Source organism: Sceloporus occidentalis, unplaced genomic scaffold (genome assembly GCF_023333645.1).
Source record: "Sceloporus occidentalis isolate IW3139 unplaced genomic scaffold, rSceOcc1.0.p SCAF_235, whole genome shotgun sequence".
Lineage (NCBI taxonomy): Eukaryota > Metazoa > Chordata > Lepidosauria > Squamata > Phrynosomatidae > Sceloporus > Sceloporus occidentalis.
In genome coordinates, this window is record NW_028317215.1 from 910,494 (window position 1) to 934,408 (window position 23,915).

At 37.6% G+C, this 23,915-nt stretch overlaps 1 protein-coding gene across 3 annotated transcripts in view; it reads right to left on the reverse strand.

The window, feature by feature from the left end:
* The window catches only part of LOC149276533 (transcription factor Sox-6), a 134,119-nt gene that overhangs the window by 702 nt on the left and 109,502 nt on the right, over window positions 1-23,915 (reverse strand). For 2 of the 3 annotated variants that reach the window (XM_089503524.1, XM_089503523.1), the window contains exons 10-13: window positions 22,891-23,072; window positions 7,184-7,292; window positions 3,576-3,809; window positions 79-295 (exon numbers count right to left, since the gene is read on the reverse strand). In XM_089503524.1, coding sequence (XP_089359650.1) covers window positions 79-295; window positions 3,576-3,809; window positions 7,184-7,292; window positions 22,891-23,072 — 742 coding nt within the window. The remainder of the gene's footprint in view (window positions 1-78; window positions 296-3,575; window positions 3,810-7,183; window positions 7,293-22,890; window positions 23,073-23,915) is intronic. The other variant, XM_089503525.1, reaches the window with a different exon arrangement.

Sequence of the window (23,915 nt, forward strand, 5' to 3'; positions counted from 1 at the left end):
TTGGATTTTTTTTCTCTTTAAATAGGTCTAATTTCACCAAAAATAGAAAAAGTATTGAGTGTTGAGTTTTGTACTCACCCCACCGTGAAGAACTGCCTCATCTCTTGTCTCCGAGACCTCATGAGTTGTTTGTATTCGCCGATACGTAGCTTCTTCCCGTCGACAATGCAGGTGCGTTTCGGTCGGGGTTTGTACTTATAATTGGGGTATTTCTCTAAGTGGATCTTGCTAAGTCGAGCTTGTTCTTCATAGTATGGTTGCTTTTCTTGGTTAGACATGGCTTTCCAACGGGAACCTGAATAATTAACACGCAAATAACATTTTAAAGCCATGAAAAAAAATATACAAAAGACAAACAAAAAAAACTCATATATCCACCATTTTTACTAAATTTTTTGGCACAAAATCACAATAAAAATCAAATATATTCTTGTTTTTACCAAATGGTGACTCGTAGACAAATGTATTAAGGTTAAACTGGTTTTTTTTTTTCATTTTTATATTACTTTCCATGTAATAATATAAATGCTAAATAAAATATTTCATTTTAAGACCAGTTTATAAAATATCAGTATGGCACCAATGAATTGGGTTTTTTAAGTATTTTATACAGAATGGTGATTTTTTTTCGACATATTAAAGGCTCCCTGCTAATAACTCCTCTGGCACGGAGCGACATTGTAAGACGGCTTTTCTCGGTGCCAATAACACGTGTTAAACTTGTTAATCTTTCGTTGAACATATCACACTAATGTAAGAGCCAAGTCTACAGACCCCTAAGCTGGTGGATTTATTAAATACGTGGAGAGGAAAAAATACAACCAACGACTTATTATAAAGAATTTAAATTAATATTTTTACCTTTTAAACATTTTTTTTTATTTATTTTTTTGAAATTGTTAAAAAAAGAAAACATTACGATTATGGGGATTATAGCGCTAAATTTGAATCTTAAAATTACTTTTTAAGGCCTTTGGCTGTTTTGGAGATAAAATAACTTTTAAAAACATACACTTTTTAAAAATTAAAAAAAATAGTTTTTAAAAATGTATCTTGCCTTTGTTGCTGAAACAAAGTATTCTTTATTATATATGATAATCCACAAAACTATGTGCCTAGTAACTTCCAAAATCATTAATTTAGACACAAGTATTGGCCCAAAAATGTTATGGGATTTTTTAACATGCAATATTTTATTTCATTTTAATTAATCATTTTATGTTAATTATGTTTCAATTATTGTTATATATTGATATATTATAAAAAAAAAAATTTAAAATCAGAAAATAGTGAATTAAATTTGATTTAATTATATAATATAATATATATAATATTTACCAATGTAAAAATGTACAGAAAAAGGATTGTAGCGACCTACTGACCCCTCTCTGCTCCAATTTTATACATTACAGATTTGACGATTTTGGCTTATTAGACGAGGTCCTGCATACTTGGAGTCTTAGTGAGTAATACTAATTTTTAGCCTTAAAATGAATATATTTTGCATATATAACACTCAATTAAAATAACATTTGGCATAGTTTTGGCAAACGCACTAATCCTTTCATTATACACATATGACTCTGTCCTGTCTAAATACATTAAATGTTATAAATTTTCACAATGTGAAGGAATTATATTTAACAAATAAAGGAAATGTATCTGCATTTTTATATGAAGTGCTTTTAACATCTGCAGGGCTTAAAAAAAAAGGGAAAAAATGCCGTTTGCTTATCTTCTTTTATATAATGAATTTCCTGCGCACTTAGAGGCCGGAAACTGGATCAGCCGGCTCGGGAAATAAAATGTTACCATACAAAGTAACAAAACCTAAACTCTGGGGCTTTTTAACGCAAACAAACTCTTCTGTTACATTAAACAAAGAGCGCTGGAAGAGTCGCGATGGTCGCAAACGAAACGTGTCTCTCTTATTTGGCGTTTTCATGGGTTTTGTAAATATTAATAAGTTTCAGATAATGGATAAACTATTTAGACAAACTCTGGGTTATTTAAAAAAAAAAACACCAACAATGATCTTTGCAACCAACTTGTTTTAGCATCTGTTAGACTTTTTTTACTTAGTTTCTGGAAACCTCCACCGAGCCTCGCTTTTTGTCCTTTTTCTTGTTTTCTAAACCTCAGCTTTCCTCTAATTTATCTCGTCTTTAGACCCACAGCTCAACGTTACTTAGTATGGGAACTTTTGGGCATTTTGGGTCATTTTGATATAAAATGTTGTGGATTTCTCCAATCGTTTCCCCGTAAACCCAAACATTTTGGCTGCTCGGACTTTTAAGGAGGAACACTTAGAAGCAGCCAATCAGTGGCAGGAAAGCTACCCCTTTGAAATCAATGGAACGCTCCCCGCCTATGCCCATTGGGGGTCTCGTTAGACCCCCCCCCACCAGGAGCGTCCGCCGAGCCAGCCCTGGAGCCACATCACCTTGCATGGAAAAAAATGGGGAAAGGGGGCAAATGTCTATGGAGGGGATTCTGTCGAATACCCCAAAGCATTTGCAATATAAATAAAATATAATAATAATAATAATAATAATAAAACCAACACCACAAAGATGCATGTAAAGGGACCTCCTATCACATACATGTAAGTGCATACAATGACTAGCGTGTCCCTTTAACAAGAGTTCCTGAAATAAGTATTCGGTTCCTGGAGTTTTATTCAAACTAAAATCCCCTTCGTGTTTTTTTAAAAATTTTCTTTATTAAGACAAACGGGAGCCTATTACTATTGGCTATAATCACCCGTAATTCAATAACTCGCCCTCATTAGTAATGAGTATTTACAGCCTTCTGATGTCATCTATAACACGGACTGACAGGTGATCATTACGACTTCAAAGGCCTAAAACATTTCACTATGGAACCCGCCAAACAATTACACCGATCTCTAGCGAAGCGCTGCCTCCATCCAGCTATTTACATAAATTAGTTTACCCCGTGAAAGGAAATATGCAAAAATATAATATTTGATATGCGTCTCACCGATCCGCTAGGTGTGATTAAAAATGCGCACGTTGAAGATTTCTTTCATTGGGTAGCTTTGGGAGGTGTCAGATCCAAGCCGTAATTACAGCTCTTTTGTAATCACCGTGACTATTGAAACATTAATTAAAATTAAATGATATACCCGGCGATTGAATCGGGATCACTGCGGATAATCGCTATTAAATTACCGCGCCCCCGTCTTGTCTATCTGTCAGGTGTTCCCGGGCCACAAACAGGTGTAATTGTAATACATGGGATTTAACCTTTTGACTGCTGGTTTAAGTGATGTGCTTTCCATAATGGCTTGATTAACCCCTTTGACACTTCAACGGTTAAATGCTCGTTGTAGGCCGGAACTACGGCTTCTGTCAATCACATCTTATTTTTAATATTATAGTCTGCGAGGGATGGTGAAGACCCTTGGGACTCTCAAACCTCTCATGGTTGGAATAACATGACCCCGAACTGTCCCTGATTGGTTCAGCCAGTCCCTATTTGGTCCACGGCACCCCCTTTACCCCCCACCCTTTTTTTCAGAATGCCAATATTTTGTGGTTATTATTCCTTACCTAGAATTTTGCTGATATTGGAGTTATGCATGTCCGGAAAAGCCTGGAGAATTTTCCTGCGCTCGTCTTTTGCCCAAACCATGAAGGCGTTCATCGGTCGCTTGATGTGCGGTTCGCTGCTGCTTCTCCCGCGCGCGTCTCTGTAGACTCGGGCTTCAACCACGGTGGTGCCTCCTGTTGGCCAACAATAATACTGCTGTAGTTTACCGTCAGAGCCACTCAATGCTTTATTCCCTGGGGTGTCAGAGCAGCAAGAAACACATGCATGCAATGCATTAAAAAATGCATCTAAAAAAAAAAATCTAAAAAAACAAAAATAATCTAGAAAAAATCTAAAAAATAAAAAAAATGAATGTTGTGACCTCCTTATCTGTCTTCAATGAAGATGAGGAGAAAAAGTTTCAAAAAAGTAACATTCATTCTGAACAACTTCTTGTCCTCTGTTGCAAAATTCTATATTGTTACCCTGTGTTTTATTCCCTATAAAATATATAGTGATGGTTATCCAATCAATTCACTTTTTTAAAAAACTACATGATTTGGGTGAAAAAAGAAAGATTTTCATAACCTAAAACATTCTATTCCACTTTATATTATGGTTTTAAGAGAGGGAACAGGTGTTCTAGAATAACAAAGCCTTGAGTGTTGGTCATGGAGAACGGGAAGGTCAATCAGAAATCGATACAAAGGAAAGTAAACGGAGACCTTCATACCACGAAAATAGGAAGAGGAGGGAAGAAAAAGGGAAAAATACTTTGTATCATAAAAGCAGTAACTGATTGGAACACAAACACGGGTAAGAATAGTAAATTGCATGGTCAGAGATCAGAGGTATGGATGAAAGCCGCTTACACTAGGCATTTGCCTAAATGCATTCGGCCCTTTGGGGAGGATTCTTGACTAATTCACAGAAGAACCTCAAGGTTCCATGCCTAGAAAATCCAACTCTAAAAAGCCTTTGAAAAAAAACATTTGAAAAGACCTGAAAAGTGGGTGTAAAAATCCCATGACGTCCTACGCTTTGTGCAGTTATTACAGTAAACTACAGTAAAAGTTCTAACTAAAAACCTGATTTTTTTCTGGAATTTGTAATATTTATAATGTTGATAACCGTGCAATGATACGTCTTACACTAAAAGAGTGGGGTTTTATGGTCGGGTCTCAGGGATCCTCTCATTCACCTGAGCTGATAACGCAACCACGCGTTGGGTCAACAGTTGGCATGCAGGTTGGCGCCATCAACCTGACCAACTGCAATAAGGACTCTGCAAGACTCGCTCGGATATAGCGCTGCCTGCCTTACATACTCATTCACCTCATTGATAAACCATCATCCTTCCCTGCCACGGCTTATCACGCACACTCTAAGAGACCCCGTCACCCGACGAGTTATTACAGTGAGTATAGTCTGTATAATTAGGTCTATACATCGTGCTAACCACGCTGGAAGACAACGTACGGAGCAAAAAGAAAATGACGACCCCATATGCAAATGTTCTTCTGCCACGAATAATTAATTTGCATTCATTAACAAATTTTGGTGTTAATAGTTCATTTTTCATTACAATTTTTCTTTTTTTTTTCTTTTTCATGTCCCTATAAAAAAAGCGATCATATTTTATTTGTATAATATATGTAATCATTTTCACGAACTTCGGACCATTTCCAGACTCTACGTTCTAAATTTCTTTTTTTTTGGAGGGGGGGGGGATTTGCAATTTCCTTGTTCTTACGAATCAAGCCTGATGGAGGCAGTTTAGTCAAAGAGACGGACATTCGGGTTCAGGAATCCTGCCACATGTGAATGAACAAAAGAATGGTACGAAAGCTTTCTGCGGTATTCGCTAATGTTTTTCATCTGAGTTTTTAAAAGTCCTAATGACTTTGTGGTGGGATGATGCATACGGCTCGTGGCTTTCCAAAAACGAAGGTAATTCTAGCCAGTTACCGTCTACATATATTTTCCAACTTTATTTTTTAAATTTTTGGGGGGTTTTCAGCGTACGTCTCCATTTTAGTTAATTGCATTAAATTTGGACCTCAGCTTATGATGTAGAATATTTTTTTTTTCTAATCTTGATGAAACCATGTATAAAACTCTGAACAAAAAACGTCTGGACGTCCTATTTTTACGCTGCCTTGGAAAATTATCCCTGCCTGCTTTTAAAAATAGTCTTTTTTTTTTTTTTCCAAGGACGGAGAACTTTAAGACTTGTTGTGGTTTAATCCATCGGTATAGTTACATCTTTGTCTTAGCAAAGCAGTTTCCTTTCAAAATGTTTATTTTTTATTTTTTTCTTCTTCAACCGGCCATAGCAACTATAAATATTTGAGTCGTTACAAGAAGTGACAATCAGGGGCATTCTTTCCAAAACGGCGGAAAAAAATGTAAAATCATCAGTGTAGGCGATAATTATAAAGAATTATGAAAAAAAAAAAAAAAAAGATTGTTTTAAATATTCACAGGGCCACTGTGCTCACCCGAGACGGATGTCGTAAGAAAGAAAATACAGCCTACCAAATGCCGGTTTTAATTTCTATGAATGTATCCATTTTTTGGTGCTCCATAAATATATATATATATATATATATATATATATAAATAAAAAAATATAAAAAGACCTTGAAGATAGGGTATTGGGGCATCGGCAAGACGAATAAAAACTATTATTTAAAAAAAAAGGTCATTTGGTCGCCTTTAAGTCAATCCTCCTGCTAGTCTAGATATTTCAAATTTACTCTTTCCCAATGTTTTTTCCCCATTATTTATTGAGATTTATCAGCCTATGAACCACCCGTCTCTGGCCCGTGAGCTACCATTCCCTTCTATTTTATTGAGCGTAATGGACGTCTTGAAGACAGATTGTTGGCTATCACTTCCTCTTCGGGCCTACTGATACCATGTCCGCACCCTTACAACGCGCCGGTAACATGTCCGAGGAGGCAGAAGTATGTATTAGTGACACGAGACACCACTTGTTTCCAGAAGTCCTGCCAGCGCAGTAATTAGACGGACAAGGGCTGCCAAAAGCAGAAGTCATGCGCGTTAACGACGGAGCGGGAATCCGGTGACCAAGTCCGACTAAACCAGGTGGGAGACACCGGACCATGACGTAGCCAGCGTAGGCAAGAATAAGTAAAATAAACCTCTGAGGGATGAGCAGGGATAAAATATCCTACTTTATAAAAGAATGATCAGTTTCTAACTCATTCTTCACAGTTAAAAATGGTTCCCTGTCCAAGATACTCCATATTTGTATCTTGATGACATCATAAACATGTCATGGGCATAGTCTTATTGAACGTAGGGCTAAAACAGGACGGTCCCATTTAATAAAAAAGCTGGCAATGCCAGGAGCGTCAACTTCAGCCCGAAATTAAGTATCACAAGCAGGGAGGGCAGTAAAGCTGTGGAATTGACTCTGAGGAGATGAATGTAGAATGAGAAGATTGTATAATGGTTAACGTCATAATCAATCATATTCATTGAGGAATTTCTTTCTTTTTTTTTACAATCATTAGGAGCCACGGGGGCCCCAGATTCCATTACAAGAATCTTTTGTGTAAGACACGTAACGAGTTGATACATTTAAGAGATGGAAGCTCACCCTCGGCATCCTCTGGTCTCGTCAGGTCGATGACACCGGGACCTATTTTCCCGTCTTCGCTGGGCTTTCCTGTAAGCTGTGGGCCCATGTTCTCATAATGTGACCTTTCCTAATGAAAACAAACAAAAAAATAATAATGTTAATAGACCATGATTTATATTTTTAATCAGCCCGACGTGCAATCAAGTAAGATTATGGCCACAGGAAAATATTGCATCCGTAGAAGACCTCAGAAGAGGTCACGTGTAAGCGACCCTGAAACAAAGTAACCGGTTATTCATGTTCCATCCCCATCCTTTACGACCAATGGAACGAATAAAAAAACTATAAACAGGACTATTTCAGATTATAGCCCTTTACTCAATCCTAAAAACATGAATGATCCCCCAAGATCCCTATTTGTACGCCGTCGGCGGCCATTTAAAAAAGATGAATGGAAAAAAAAAAAAGTAACAAGTTAACATTTCTTCTCTTCTGGAATATGTAAGATATGAAGCAGGTAGACAGGCTTCCCAGGCTGCCTCCTCTATTGCCCGTATCGCTGTCTAACTACTTCATTCTTATGATTAATTTACTTTTCCCTCGTTAAAAAAACAACAAAAAAAACACGGTGTTTTCCCACTTGTCGTGTTGTTACTTCTTCAGACAAAAAGCTGCATTGTGTGGCGCTCGCTGGCGAACGAGACTTCATTGTTCATTACTACAAAACAATATTAAATGTCATGTCAGCTCAGATTTGCAGACATGAAATACTAGCTTTTAGCTCCGTGAACACTTTCAGAATGTTATACTTAATGTATTATGCAGAAGCAAAGTGCTGATTGCTGTTACTTCTATTGTTCAATGACCTAGTTTTGTATTACGCGTGTAAGGAGACATCAAAACGGGAACACGGGACGTTCTCCTTGTAAAAAGACGTTTAAGATATTTTTTTTCCTTTTTTTTTTTTTAACGTAACACATAATTATTTAATATCTATTGCAATGAATCAACCAATGGCCTCAACGTCTGCTTATAAATCCTACCTAAAAAAAAAAAAAAAAAGAAAATCTAAAATTTTTTTCCAAAAGGTAGCTTTTTGCATGAACTGCAATTAAAGGCTTTTAATTAATAATAAGTATATAAAAAAAATCCAGCATTTTTGTTTTTAACTCAGACAAATTTTGCTTTTTTCTATTTCAATTTTTTACATTTTAAATTAAAGGAAAAAATTTTAAAAAAAAGAATAATCCTTAGATTCATGCTATCTTGTAGGTTGTTTTTTTTTAAGGTGTTTTTAAATTTGAAGATTAATTGGGGTTCGCCGATGGTCCCCCATTTGGGCGAAAAAAAAATAAAATCTTAGGAAGTGTTAATTTTTGATTTTTTTGCGAAATCATATGTGTTGGCGTGAAATTTATGAGATTCTAGCAATGAAATAACATTAACAGCCCTATGCATATGTTTACAGCTAGCGTGTTCTCAATTACTCGACACATAAAAGTGACAGAATCCATATCACCGATTTTATTGGGTAACTTGATGATTCCACTCGTGAGTGGTTTATATTGCAATATTAGAACTTGAGTGAAATGAAAGAAAACTTGTCAAGTCAACACCTTACTAAACATTAATAAAAGTCGCTCTCCTGAAGAAGGGCTGGCAGCGTAAACTTTTATGCTGGTTTTGGCTTAGAGAACTTTTCAGGACAGTATCGCTGTATAAGCCTCTAGGAGCCTATAGGATGGTCCGATATCATCATTATCATATGAGGCACGGTCCAATGTAACAAAACTTACTTATACTGTAAATTATAAAGTCAAATGTTGTTACATTCCATCTGAACCTCCGTCTCCACTAGTTTTATTATGGCCTACTGTATACAGATACAATATCTCTCTCCCTGGATCTATTTTGGGCTCCATCCACATGCTTTTACCGTGCACTTTTAGGTGAGTTATCAGGTGTAATACAGTAGTGGATTAAGTCATTACATGCCGGGTTGAAACATTTTTCCAGCCTGTTCATGAGACTAATCTTATTTAGCTTTACGAGATCGGGATTAGAAAGACTAACGGTGCGAAAACTTACATAGAAGGGGGGGTAAATGGTTAAAGACGCCTCCATTTTCACAATGGTTTAAAAGTTTAATGATTTTTTCTTTTTTGATTATTTTCTAAGACTTCCTTGAGAACCAATCTTAGTCAACGGTCTGCGTAACGCGTCAGACTTACTTAATTCATCGTTTTAGCTCAATGGACAGAGCTGCTGTAGTTTTACAATACGTACTCCGAGAACACAAGGGCATGACATAGAAAGCAGCTATCATTTCGCTGTTTTAATGGGAAACAAGAACATTTCTGTCTGTAAGATAATTACAAAAAGTGTTTTCTAACCATCAATTAGCCTTTTAAACTTGAATCAGTGAACGCAATGTGCCATTGGAACACAGGAGTGATGGGAGTGATAAAGGGCCATTGGAACACAGGAGTGATGGGAGTGATAAAGGGCCATTGGAGCACAGGAGTGATGGGAGTGATAAAGGGCCATTGGAGCACAGGAGTGATGGGAGTGATAAAGGGCCATTGGAACCCAGGAGTGATGGGAGTGATAAAGGGCCTCTGTATGCAGATTCCATTAAAAATCAGCTATTTCCAGCTACCATAGTCATTTACAACATTAACCCCGTCTGCGCTGGATTTCTGATCCGTTTCATGTTATTTTAATGGACAAAATGTGCTTTTAAAAACAAGGACATTTCTAAGGGACCCCAAACTTTTGAAAGGCGGTGGTTATAGATGGCATTTATGTGAAATACTAAACCAGAGCTTTTCTATTCATTGTATGATTATATTTACTATCTAGGAAAATGACTATTATTTTTTACATTCCCCAAAAATTAAGTTTGCCTTTTTTGTTTTTTATTGTCACAGGTGCACTCTGCGTCTCCCTCTCACCCGTCCTTAAATACAGAGCGATTACACAAACATTTCCGAGCTATCAAAGACGCGTTTCAAAGCTGACCGGCACGCTGGATTCCTAGTGAAAGCTTCATTGACAGCGACGCGTTCCTCTCGCATTAAAATATACAACCTCCGTGGTGAGCCTGACACGAAGCAGACATGAGGTAGTGTTTGCGCGTCGTCGATCAGATTGCCCGTCGGGGGCCGTAAGGTTTTTCGCTCTCGTGCTTTTGTATGGAAGCGACAGATCTCAAGAACGTCTGCGCTGTCAAAGCTATTGCCTCAAACGATTTCGGAGCACCCAAAAAAGTGTCAGCCCTTCAAAAGAAAAAAACAACAAAAAACGCAGTTTTTCAAACGCCCAAAACTCTGTAATTTCAGAGCCTGTGGTATGAATGACAGCGACGTAACCGGGTGTTAGTGTTTTTTGTGGAGACAGAGCAGAGAGAATTCCGAAGAATAGAACTCTTTCGTAACATTTTAATAACATATATTATGGTTCTAAAAACTCTAGAAGCGTCCCGGGGTGGCGGTCGGGGGGGGATCTTCTGCCGTTGAAACGGTCAAGATTTTTAACACCAACGGCCGTTGTTTGGCTACCAAATTATTCCTCGAGGATCCAGCTGAAATCGCCGGGATTCAGCTCAAAAAGTTGGCGAAAGTAGAGTTTTTCTCGACTGTAAAAAAAAAATAAAAAAAATGCCAAGCTGTAAACTGCAACCCTGCATATTAAACGAAGATAAACTCGCCCCCTCCCTACGTGTAAACCGATGAATGCTTAATTTTACAGGCCAAAAGACTCCGCTATCCATCATATCCGCATATTATCAGCGTGAATGACGGATACACTGCTACATGATTATGCTTTTTTTTTTTTTTTTTTTTCTATAGTCGCCTCGGGGCATCATTTGTAAGATTAGCAACTTACACTTGACTCGTACAGCTGATGGTCACGATTTCTAAAGCATATAAAAAAATTTAAAAAAATAAAATCTTACAAAATACTTAGGAAGGAAAGCTTCACGAACGCCAAACACGGGAAAAAAAAATAAATATTTTTTTTTTTCCAGATTAGGTATTTAGAAAGAAACGTATGGAAGGAAGCGTTCTATAATGGATTCTCTCCCCGCATTCGGATAAAAGCTGGCGTTCTAGATGGGCACTGTATATATATCCATAAAATTTTATATACTATGTTTTATACACTTATTGGCCATTCGGTAATAACGGGTAAAGCCGACGTTAAAAAGCCAACGTAAATTTATGTGCGTTATTTACGCTTTCTCACGTTAACAATGCTTTTTGTTGTAAAAAAATAAATAAATAAATAACAAAAAATATTCTGTTTATTAATGTAACTTTACGGCTGCTACATTCAGGATCCAAGCTAAATTAATGGCATTTTTATTATTTTATAGTGTCATTAAATTTTTACTGATCACTCCATCAAACAAGGGCCATAAAGAGTTGTAATATAAACCGGGACACTTAGATCAGGAAGCAATGCATTCCACGTACTTTAAAGTAAATGGGCCGCAGTAAGTGATATTTATGCCGTCTCTAAATACGTGGGATACTTGGGACAAGTTTAGCAAAACTGTTTGCCGTTGTGCAGTGAATTGTGTACTAAAAGCGGAATGTTCTCATTTTTTTTACTCTAAATAAATGTTTTTATGTGTTTACCATTTTTTTTTTTCTCTCTCTACCTCTTAACTCACAAAACCAATATGAAGAATTACTTCCCTTTGGCTCCACAACAATTCCCATAATCCGTTGCAGCACAAGAGACATACGTAAAAAAAAAGAAAATAAAAATAATAATAATACAAAAAAATTAAATGGATTAATAAAAAAACGAGGTAAAAGCCAGATAAACATTACAAAAAGTCTAATTCATGCCAAAATGTTGTATATTCTCCTATGTATTTGTCCCATATCATCCATATATACAATAACCTAAGGCTATGTAATAATAATAATTATCTCAATAAGATGGGTCGCAAATCTCTCCAGGGCTAAATAAAAAGTAAAAAAAATGTATTCTCTAGAATTTTTAAAACATTGGAAAATTAGTGGCCAATTACATAATAATCATCAATAATTATTTTTTTTTTTTTACTTTATAAGGTGAGTATTTAAAGTTCATTTTGAAATGAACTATACAATAAATATATTTCACAATGATTTATATTTATATTAAGTTTTTCGATTTAGGTTACCTAGATGCCCTGAATAAGGAATAAAGCCCAATTGTTCTCCATTAAATACAATATACGTGTGCCAGAAAATTAAAGGGGTTTTTTTTTCTCCCCCCCCCCCCCAAAAAAAAAGCCCTAGTTCTTTTGGAAGCCCTGATTACAGAATCTCTTGAAAAACAATATGAAATGTAATAATATCCTAAGCACCCCTCCCTACCGGATTACCAAGGCTGATCAGCCGGTGCCCACGCTTCAAATTATTTCAACATGCTGATTTTTCCACATCTAAAGCTGTCCCAGTGTTGAAATGGAAAATGGTATAACTGGATTATTGTCTATTTAAAAAAAAAAAAAAAAATGCAAGGCAATCTATGCGGTGTAAGTATGCATGGGTGGGAGGCGATGGCAACATTTACTTCGCTGTGTCAAATTTTAAAACGGTTTTCCATAAGCCAGCTCAGAGCTCGAAGACCCTGCAAATCACGGCTACGAACCCCCTGATGGGACTGGCGAAGGTTCCAAAACATTTGAACATTCCATAAATCAGGACAGGCCATTAGTGACAAAGACAGAATGATGAAGGGGGTTTATGGCGAGCTTACATGGCTTAGAAGTCATAATTAATTGGATGCAATTCTCTTAGTGCATCGATTTGCATCCCTCCAGAAACCCTCAGTGTTGATAAATAGCGGTCACTCTGAATGCCGGCGTAATATCAATGTTATTTCAAAGTAATAAAGTTTTCATGTTTAAAACGCTCTCTAAATTGGTAACAATGAAAAAAATAGAACAACCAAATAAAAAGAAGGAAACAAATGAAAGTGTGTGTTTTTCGTCTCCATTTTATACACATATATAATAATATATATTATATATATATTTATTTATTTATTTTCAGCGCTACGGATGGCGCTATATAAAACAATAAATAATAATAATATATATAATATATATCTATAATTGCCCATCGTGTTTAATTTCTCATTACAGAAAATTTCCTCCTAAAACTAAGGATCTAAATATTATAACCTATTGTTGGAATTTACTGATAATTTGTTTTTACTTTTTATGACCTAATTCTAGGTATAATTACGTCCCGTCTAGAACTCAGTATCTGTAGCTTTAGTATTATTTGGTAATATAGTTGTTCTTATGTGACTTGTCTCTGGTGCTTATAACATAATATTTGACAGTCTGCACCAGTCACCAGCTACTTTGTAACGTTTTAGATTGGTGGAGAAACAGGAAGTCGGAGGTGGGTTTGAGTAACGTACTCTGTGATAGGTTCCCTGGTTGCAGATTAGAAGAGGGAAGATTTTAGGCTTTTACGCATCACGCAACTTTTTTCAAGATGTTTGCCGGGAATTCTAAAATAAAAAGTGCAGGTTTTTTTTAAGAATAAAAACCTTAAAAGAAGTCAATTAGTGTTTAGGAGCAAAGAAACAAATACAGCAGCATCTAGCACTCCTCCCTCCGGTAGCAGACCACCTCCGGTACAACTTGTGGCCAATACCATAATTCCTGACGTCTGTTTCCAATCGGGTTAACCAATTAGCCGTCTTCATATGCCTTCAGACTCTTGGTAGTTGGAACAGCAAACATTTCCAGCTACGCAGTAACATGACTGAGCTTGTGTGGTTTTTATTTACTCTACATAGCGGGACATGATTCACGGGGACTTTGTCTTCACTTAACAGCTTCCAAACCATTTTAAAAACAATAAAACTGAAAGAACAAGATATTAAAGCTCTATAACCTTCTTGCTACATCTATACACCAACGGTACCCTCTCTTCTGTTAATACTCTGTGTTACCCAACATCCACCACTGGCCATAGGCTCATAAAAACCTTAAATTTTGAGAAAACCAATTTTTCCTTGGTTTGACCATCTGGGTAACTCTTTCCATGTCTCTTCTAGACTATAGCCTCATCTAGTCATCGATGGATACCAATTCCTTTGACCTAAGCCATGGGGATTCATCAAATTGGATGGTAAATGGTTAATTTCACAACAGATGGACAGCTAAAAATCCAGGATCCAAAGGAATACAATCCTCGTGTCTATGATTGCCAAAGAATGATGTAAGTTGAAGACCGCAGCTGCTGGTTTAGTGGACGTCACCTGTGAAGCCACAACTCAAAAGAACAGGCCTTCTGACATGCTATGGAAGTTCATTTGGCCACTAAAATATTATGCCCCTGGACAAAGAGTAGAAATCTATTAATAATTGTAAAGAGGCTACAATGCGACCCATTCTACACAGCAAGAACAGATTCCGGTAAAGAGAGAAAGATGCTATTGTCTACGGACAAACTCTTATTGTAAGCCTCCTTTCCTTTAATTCTTGTAACACCAAAAAGTAAAAAGCACACTGTGCAGCTGATAATGTTTAGAAGACATGTGAGAGTCCATTTATACCTTAAAGATAATCCTTGTTTGTCTGCTGCAGAATGCTTCAAGAATTAATACACTTCAGTACTCTCTGGAAGGACAGAATCCTAGAAGGAGCCCATCAAGAAGACCTACTGTGGTTGAGCCATGGTGGGAAACGCATGAAGCTGCCATCTCTCTTTCTGACTTTCTTCCCCATTTCTATACCATAATTACATCAATAAAATGTCCTCTTTTTATCCAGTCACACTGGCACATTTCTTATTGTTAGCTTTATCGGGTCAATGTAAGACTGGTGCCAATAAAAGATTGATAATGGCGCCGTCAACATGACCCTATCAGTTGGAGCAGGAATACGGTGCGTTCCGTCAATGGATTAAGCGAAGCAAGGGGACGTAGACCGCTAGTTCGTAAGAGAACCGCCATTGGGCCCGCATTCCCTATATTACCTGCTCAACGGATCACCGTAAACATCCCGTATCTCCATTGTGACCACTTACTGTTAAGAATACCAGATGTTCGTCTCGGTTGAACTAAGGTCTTGAACTAAGAAGCAGATTTTTCAGATGCCTGTGAAGTCCAATTTTGCTCAGATTTCCTTCATAATAGTTTAACCCCTTAATGACAAAGCCCATACATGTACGGGCTCAAAATGCATTGTTTTCCATGGGTTTAGGGACCGCCCATTGTCCTTAAGGGGTTAATTGTCATTAAGTTAACAAACAGTTAAATGAAAAACACAAGTTAGACCCAACTCCAACCCGACCTACCGATGGCCTCGGGGATCGGATTTAATGAGTAGCTCATTGCTAAGACATGGAAATGTATAATGGCATGAGACCTTACTAATTATTTATGACGCCGATGACCGAACTCCAAAAATGTCCTTTTACCCCAAAATGTACACCATATTTTCCCAAACCCTCACATTAACATTTGTATTGTGTATCCCTCTTTACAATGTTATCTACACGTTGTTTTCAGTTCCTTGTCTTGACATTTTCTAAGACGAGATAGAATTCTTCTTTTTTTTTGGGTTGGGGTGGGAGACGAATCCCCAGCCATAAGGGTTGTTCAGTCAACGTATGTTAAAAAAAAATAAATATTGAGAGATCTCAAGTTGCAGTCATTGAGCTTGCAATTACTCATGTCTGAAACAGGGAATATAATCAGTTTTTGGTTGGTATACAATCAGTTTGTGGCAAACTCAAGAGATATCCAAAAAAACCTTCGCTTGGCTTCGTCGGAAACACAGAGAAAACCCAGCAGAAAATTGCTTACAGAACGTCTTGCCAAGCGGCTCGAATTACCTGCATTAGGATTTCTTATGCTAAAGCAGTTATAGTAATTTCTTGTTTTGTGTTGATATTCCGTAGGGGTTTTTTGGTTTTTTTTCCCCGAAATAGAATGTTTATGAAGAATAAAGTTGACAAAGTCAACTCTTTGTGTAAAAAATGATAAGCTATTCTGAGAGGAGCGATTCTTTTTCCTTCCGCAGAATGTGACGAGCTAGCATATTTTGATTAAACCATCGCTGTGGTGCTACCCTATCTTTAAGATTCATGGTGCTATTGTACTGAGTTGAGCTTATCTCGTTGTATTCCAGATGACTTGCTTTGATAGATTGCAAAACGCACTTAGCCTCATTTTTTTTTTTTTTTAGTATGTTTCTTTCCTTAAGATAAATCAATATTTAATATCCCCTCCAACTGCCCTGCTAGATCATTTCAAACCTTTTTTTCTTAATATCAGACAAGATGCCGCGTCCTCTCTATTCTTCTGCGGAGGGGCCGTCATTTATTAAAAAGAAAAAAAAAAAAAAGGTACGAAATGTATCAGCTTTGATACAGTATCGCTCGAGCCAAATTGCTTTACGCACTAAGTCTTTTTTAAATCACTTGTCCCAAAAGTCCGCGTGCCTCTGGAATTAGGTGGAAATATCTTAACATTCCGCAAATAGATGAAATTGTAAGAGGGCAGATCTCGTTAAAAAAAAAGAAGAAAGAAAAAAGCTCAAATGCATCTTTTTTCAAGTGCCCTGCGAGGTCTATCGCTGCTCGCTGTTATAAATTAATGTCCCGGCAATACTTTTGTAGCCTTAATAAAGGGCATCAATACCTGGGGAAAAAAGCAGACTTTTCAGCAGCCAACGTATGTACTGTGAAGCACGCGTTGTGTTTAAGGACTATTGGGCTGTGAAGTGTTATATTTATATTAGAAACCAACCTTTTTTAATTTTCTTAATCAAAATTGACGATTCCCTTTTTGTTAAATTTTAGTTGAACATTTACCTTGAACATACATGGATACACGGATTGGAGCGGCTATAAGAATAAGGATCACAGCCGAGGTTTTTTTTCTCCGTCTATGTTTATAATGGTTCTTAGCAGGCTTAGCTTTGATATATTACCCTTTTGGGGCAAAAAAAGGCCAGCATCATGCCGCACCGAGACATTACATGGTGAGGCTTGGAGCCGAGGACATCTGTGAGCCTCCAGAAAACGTATTCCGCACAGGAATCCGATGATCGTATTATACAAAGGTTTAGCAGGTTGTAGACTAAATCTAGAGCAAGAAGCATATGATCGCCGCTCCGTTTTTATCATATTGACCCAGAAACTGAAACGTTCCAGTCGCACCTTGATAAATATGGTCCTAAATTGTCTATTCTAATGGTCAGAGGTCCTTCAGGAAATCGTCTCCTTGGTCTACAGCTCTTTATCCATGCTGTAGCTTTTCCTAATCTCCCTTTAGAACTCATTGAACTTTAGTTATAACTCAATGCTCATAAAGGGTCAATAAGACCCCCTCCTTAAATGAGATGTTGCCTTTAAAGAGTAGTTAATGAATGTTTCCCCAGATGACCCAACAGAGATTAAGCAAGTCCCACCATTGGAAGAGGAGAAGATAGAGGGTCCCATAGCAGAACAGTTACCAATTCAGATTTATTATATCAACTTATTCATCATGGAATCTCTACATTAGGTTATAGAATGTATCATTATCCATCTTTAGAATCTTGTGTATCAACATATGTTTCTAAAGTTATTAAGACGCTGATCATTAATTCCTAACCTCCAATGATAATACTATTTGAACACGCTCACAAGCTCCAGTAGCCTACAGCATTGCAATGATTCCCTCAGGATTCCAAAATGTCACTAATCTACACATTTTTGATGTTACAATTTGTCCGGCTTAAAATTCTTTGCCATCCCAGACAGACGCCAGTAGAGGGCAGCTGAAGCTCCAGTATTAACAGCAGCCAAAAAAATAAGTGAAGCTCACACATTCCTCCGGTGAGTCACCTTGCACCCCGTACAATATTTGATCTCTTATCGTCAGCAACTGCCAGTTGTCACGGACATTCATTGTGTGAAGTCACGCACCGCTGCCACTCACAGCACAACCCAAAAAAAGAAAAACTATTCAAATTTAAGACAAACACATTAAGACGCAAAGTACTCCATCCGAGAAAACAAACCAAATAAATACTCATCGAGCCGGGCTGCTTTAACCTTTTAAGGCATCTGAAGTGCCCCTCTAACACACACGGGGCTTTGTTTTGTGGGCAAAAGCAAAATATATAGGATTTATTTAGAGATAGAACTATGGAACCTTCTGATTCCACAAGTAGAGCATTTTGCTGTAGACGGTAACAATGTTACTAACGATGAAAAAAACACATTTTCGGGAAAAAGTGGATCGGATGACGGAGTCGCTGTCAGGTTCCCTTCAACCGCTGTAAGAATCTCCAAAACAGGGAACATCAGCAATGTCTCTGCTACAATTTTCACGGCACAGAGAGCCGCAGGTATGTGTGCGATTTAAATGCCGCTCTGTAACTACGAACTGGAATGAGACGTTACTCTGCGTGTCCAAGAGAACCCACTAAACACTAACTTATAATCAGACGTACGATCGAGCGGCCAAAACACATGCGTCTGCTTGGGGTTTTATTCCTTTTGCTGCTTCTATAACTTCTTAAGCGTATTTGTTTTCCACGGCTGTCTGCTTTACTAACTACTAATATTGATCTGGGCTGCGAGGATTGGTGGAGAATACAAATAAGTTGTCTTATTGGAGAACCACCGTGGCCGGGTCCCCCAGGAAGCCAGTGTCTTGGCGGTCTGGTGGGATGAATAACGCAGCCTTTGGTAACCCTTATCTGTCACATTGTAACACTTATGAGATGGCAAAGGAGGACGTGACTTTGGGTTACTGGCAGTGTGGACCATACCATTATGTTTAATAAGCACCGATACTGACTTTTTACGTTTTAGCTCTAAGGGTTTAACGTCCATTTAAACATCTCGGTGCCATAGGTGCCAGCTATAGCCGCTGACATTGAAAAGCTATAATTGCTTTTGGGTTAAAGACTTTGGAAATCTTCATTTCAATGCTTCTCTCAGACGTCGCTAGGTAAACAGCCTTCATCACGTTTAGTGTTATGCAAAATTAAGGCTGCTTCAGCTGTTACATTGATGTGCAAATAGGATAAGTCATAGAATCATGTTCACGAGAAAAGACCACGGTGTCAGTGAAAGGAAACAATTGAGAATCTAATTTAGTGTAATTTGAATACCTGATCTGACTTTATTACACTCAGTGAAGCAACACTAATACCAAAAATTAAGTTCATCTTATTTACAGAATATAATTTCCTGGGAGAAGTCAGTTCCAATTATTAAAGGAACAGTCGAGTTACTGCTTTGTCTTAATTATTTACTATTTAGCGGAATTTTCCTCTCCTTTTCCTCGGTGTGGATTGTATTTAAGTGGCATAAAGATGGAGGCGCTGGGCTCTGTCCTCATCCAAGTCACAAGGAGAAGATCATGTAGGTTCACTCAAAGTATATTGGAAAGGACTATTTACTTTGATGGACCATGGTCCAACCTGTGAGATTCTACCTTATGATCTCCTTTAGGCTCCTTCTTTGGACATTCAGTCTAAGAAAACGTTAGCCGCGATAACCAAAGGTCAGGAGGAACCCAACACTCTTTGGTGATGACCACAATAAGCTGCAGTCCTGGGTTAGCAATAACTGGACCACAACATGGACCAAGGGGGCTTCCAACTATGTTCAGCTGATCAGCCCTTAGTGATCAAGGTCAATTAAGGAGAAGAGAGCGGGTATCATTAGCCTCATCTAACTTTTCTTGTCTTCTGGTGACAGTTTGGCTAAAGAGGTGGCAACGACAAGCCAATACACATGAACATGATATATCTCTATATATGCTATATAAAGATAGTAACTCACTGCGTTTGAACTTCTAAGGCATATCCTTCCTGTCATGGCATCTAGCAGCATCTGAAATATATCAAACGGAGAAGGGGGACTTAGAAAACAAGTTACATATCAGGTTAAATTGTCAACAGGGGGCTTAAAAGGTTCTAAAAAGATTCTAAAGATTGCTATTTTTTAGACATTTAGAACAGTGTACTAAATATTTTTTTTGCACGACATCATAATTGTGCCTTTTGTTTTTATGTTACATTGTGGCTACTTACCATTACTTTTTAATATACATTAGCTGAATTTTGTTAACCTTATCCCCCCCCCCCAAAGAGTTATTGCAAAAGGGAGTCTCAATCACCTGCCTGGATACTGTGTCAGTCACAGTTCAAGAATGCTACGTTCCTCTCTCCGTACAATGGAGCCTTAAGGATACACAAGATGTGCTGAATCTGGTGATTATTCATAACACGCCTTGGGGAACAATTTATGCTCAACACACCTTTGGCTCATTGTCGAGAGGCATCGCTGAATTCGTGTCTAAACACATCGTGTCACGCAACAATGAGTTTCAAAATCTATTGTATAAGTAGAATGGGCAGCCGGCCATGGCTCTGCGAGTGTTTATCGTCAATCTTGTGTAAGCGTGTATTGTAGGAGGGCAGTGTAAGATCAAACAAACTGTATGAGCATGAAAATGAGCTTCGGAACATTCCGCAGAGATATCCAACATTGACAACAAGCATAAGTGGGTTTAAGACGTTTTAAGGGTTTTATCGTACCTACACCACGATTTCGTGCAAATCCACACATTTGCACAAACTTGGTTGTCAATTGGCTGCCTTTGAAGACCCAGAGGTCTTGGTACACCCTTGAAGCAAAAAAGCTGCACAAAATGTTGACATGGCGTACGGAAACATTAATGGCCTCTCTCCCATCTTCCCAAAAACCCTTCTAATTCACCAAAATGGCACCATCTGGGTCCGTTTGACTCTTTTAGGCCATTTCTTCATCTCTGCTCAACACCCAAAAGCACTGATTTGTTTTACAAGTAGCATCTGAATCATGTGAGACGTCACAAAGCGTCACAAAGTCAAAGACTGCCAAGAAAAGCAGAAGCCGCCATGTTTCCCTATCACGGTGGGAAAAGGCTTGAAAATGGGAAGAGATTGTGGGAAAAGACACCAAGTCATCCTTAAAATTATCTATTGGAAGGTACCAATATAATAAGTCTGTACGTGAAGTGGAAGAAGTTCTGATTTGTAGCAATCTTTAGAACCTCGAAAGTTTGGGTAAAATGTCCAACTAGAAAAGATTGGTTTTCTGCAGCGATTCTATTGATAATAATAGATGTAATACACATTTTGGGTAGATTTTTGTTGTTTTAAGCATAGGAAAAATATAATTTATTATATTATTATATTGTATTATCTTATGTAGACAAAGGTTGTTAAGACGCACCTATAATGTATATATATATATATATATATGATAGACACAAATTCATCAAGATAAAATGTATCACTTTTTTTAAAATTCTATAAGAATTGCTATCCAATTAAGGGAAATTTATCTCTGACACTGAAATCTTTCCCATTTTATATTTTTTTTATTTCTTTGTTTTTAGAACATTTCATATATTTAACAGAAGCAGAACCGCATTGGCTCATAAAGTTGGTCGCTCAAACATCGGCGGAAACCGATAATGAACAAGAAACAAGGAATAGAGGCTGAAGCATACATCGTATTGTGATAAACGTTAACGATGAAAGCGACCGGTGGCACACGCGCGTCTCGTGCAAATGAAAAGGCCGGGGGATTAAAGAAATACGTTTGACCTCAAATTGATGGGATGATGATGTAATATCACGACCTTTGCACCCCGACGGCAGAATATATGATGGACGAATTGGCGGGTGGCGAAAGGAGACGAAGAAATGATTTTCTACGGACTTTCAATGCCGGTTCTAGCGATGGCTTAATGAAATACGTTTATCCGCCAAGGCTACGTCCTTTGTTGACAACCCCGAATCATTAACAGAGGAGTTGAAAAGGAAGCAAACATCTGATAGTTGGGTTGGCGAATCGGGAATATTATTATTTTTTTATGATTTTTTTTAAAAGATAACAGGGTAAAGCTTTTAGTTTATTCCGATTTAAGCAAAATTTACAAATGAAAAGAAAAAAAAAGAGACTAATGATGAATCATTATTTTTTTCTGCTCTTGTTTAACACTTAGACATTCTTGGGCAACTCTCCCTTTCCGATTATTATTAGAACTAGTACATTTATACAGAAAAACTGTATTTATTTGTTTTGTTATAGTGATTTGTAATTGATCAAAATGCTTTGACTTGGTAGCTCCACCTACTCTGCGATGTCATCAAACAAAACCTATATGGCAATAAATGACATCACGGTGATGAGATAATCAATATTTAACATTTTTTATGTTTTTTTATATTTTAAAAACGTATGCATTTTAATATAATTTGTTTGTTGCTTACGAGACTTAGACATGCATTTGATACAATTTTTCACATTTTAATTGAACTGTATTTTCTATAATTAACAAACCTAACTTTATATATAATTTTTTTTATTCAAAATTTAATTATTATTTGTTTTCATGTTTTTTGTTTTTTTTTAAATTTTGTGTTACTTTGTATCAATCGACTCCAAGATTTTTATATGGACAATGGGTACTTAGATGCCTTCAGATTCTAATTTAGAATGCATGGGTATCACAAAAAAAACAGCTTTTGTGTTAATCTGGTTACATTTTAGAATCCTATTTCCTGCTAATTTTTATTATTTTCTGCTCCGTTATCCAAAGGAAAAAAGAACAAAATCTATATATCGTGAGTAAAATGTGGATACAGATGAAGGTGAATAACCCTTTCTATGGCTGTGATGGGAGCAGGCGGTGGTAATTACCTTATCGCCTCTGCAATTATTTAAGCTCATGTTATTCATCGCTAGCTTCCCGTCCATACTGTGAGTCTGGTGCTGGTTCTCTCTCTGGATCTGCTCTCTCATTTTCCGAGCCTCTTGGATGGCTTTCATTACTGTGTCCTGATCCCCGAACAGGGCTGGAGAATTAAGACTTGAAAGTATATCTGGAGGAAACAAAATGCAAAACGGGATACATAGTTACAGTAACGATCACAGACTCTGTAATATGCCTTTCAAATACTATAACGCTTTATTCTGTAAGTGATTTGAAAACCTAAATATGACCTGCAAGTTCTAGACTAAAGACATCAAATGAGGTTCTAGAACGCATTGAGTTGAGTGGAACCATTGGATCCATGTGGGTATAAGAAATACCCAGTCAACTCCGCGCATGCCAATGCCCTGGGCCGTGAATAAGATTTATTTTGACTTTATTAAGCATATGGCCAAGACCTCTACGTTATTCCAGCTTGATGGTGGAACCTCATAGTTTACACTTTTCTAGGAGCATTGACCACATGGGACATTATTCTAGAGCAGACCTGGGCAAAGCACGGCCCGCGGGCCACATCCGGCCCGCTGAATAGCTCGGACCGGCCCGCAAAGAGTGTCCTGGTGACTCACCAATGAGTCCGGTGTCAGCAACGGGAAGCAGCGAAACTATGCACTCCGAAGCCTTGTTCATTTTGTTCACTTCTGTGCTGTGCTAATAGTTATTCAGGCCTTACTTATTCAAGCACCTCTACCAATGACGTAGGCTTGAATAACTTTATTAAACAGCACATAAGTTAACAAAATGGACAAGGCTTCGGAGTTTGTAGTTTCACTGCTTCCCGATGCTGAGTAAGTGATGCCACTGTAACTTCTGAGTGCCAGGATGCTCGTTGCGGACCTTGGGGAGTGCCAGGACAATCGTTCCACGCTCGTCATTTACCATTTTTTTAAGAAGGGATAGTATATGTATGCAGTATACAGGTATTGGTAGAATGAAGTTAAGGGCTCATGCA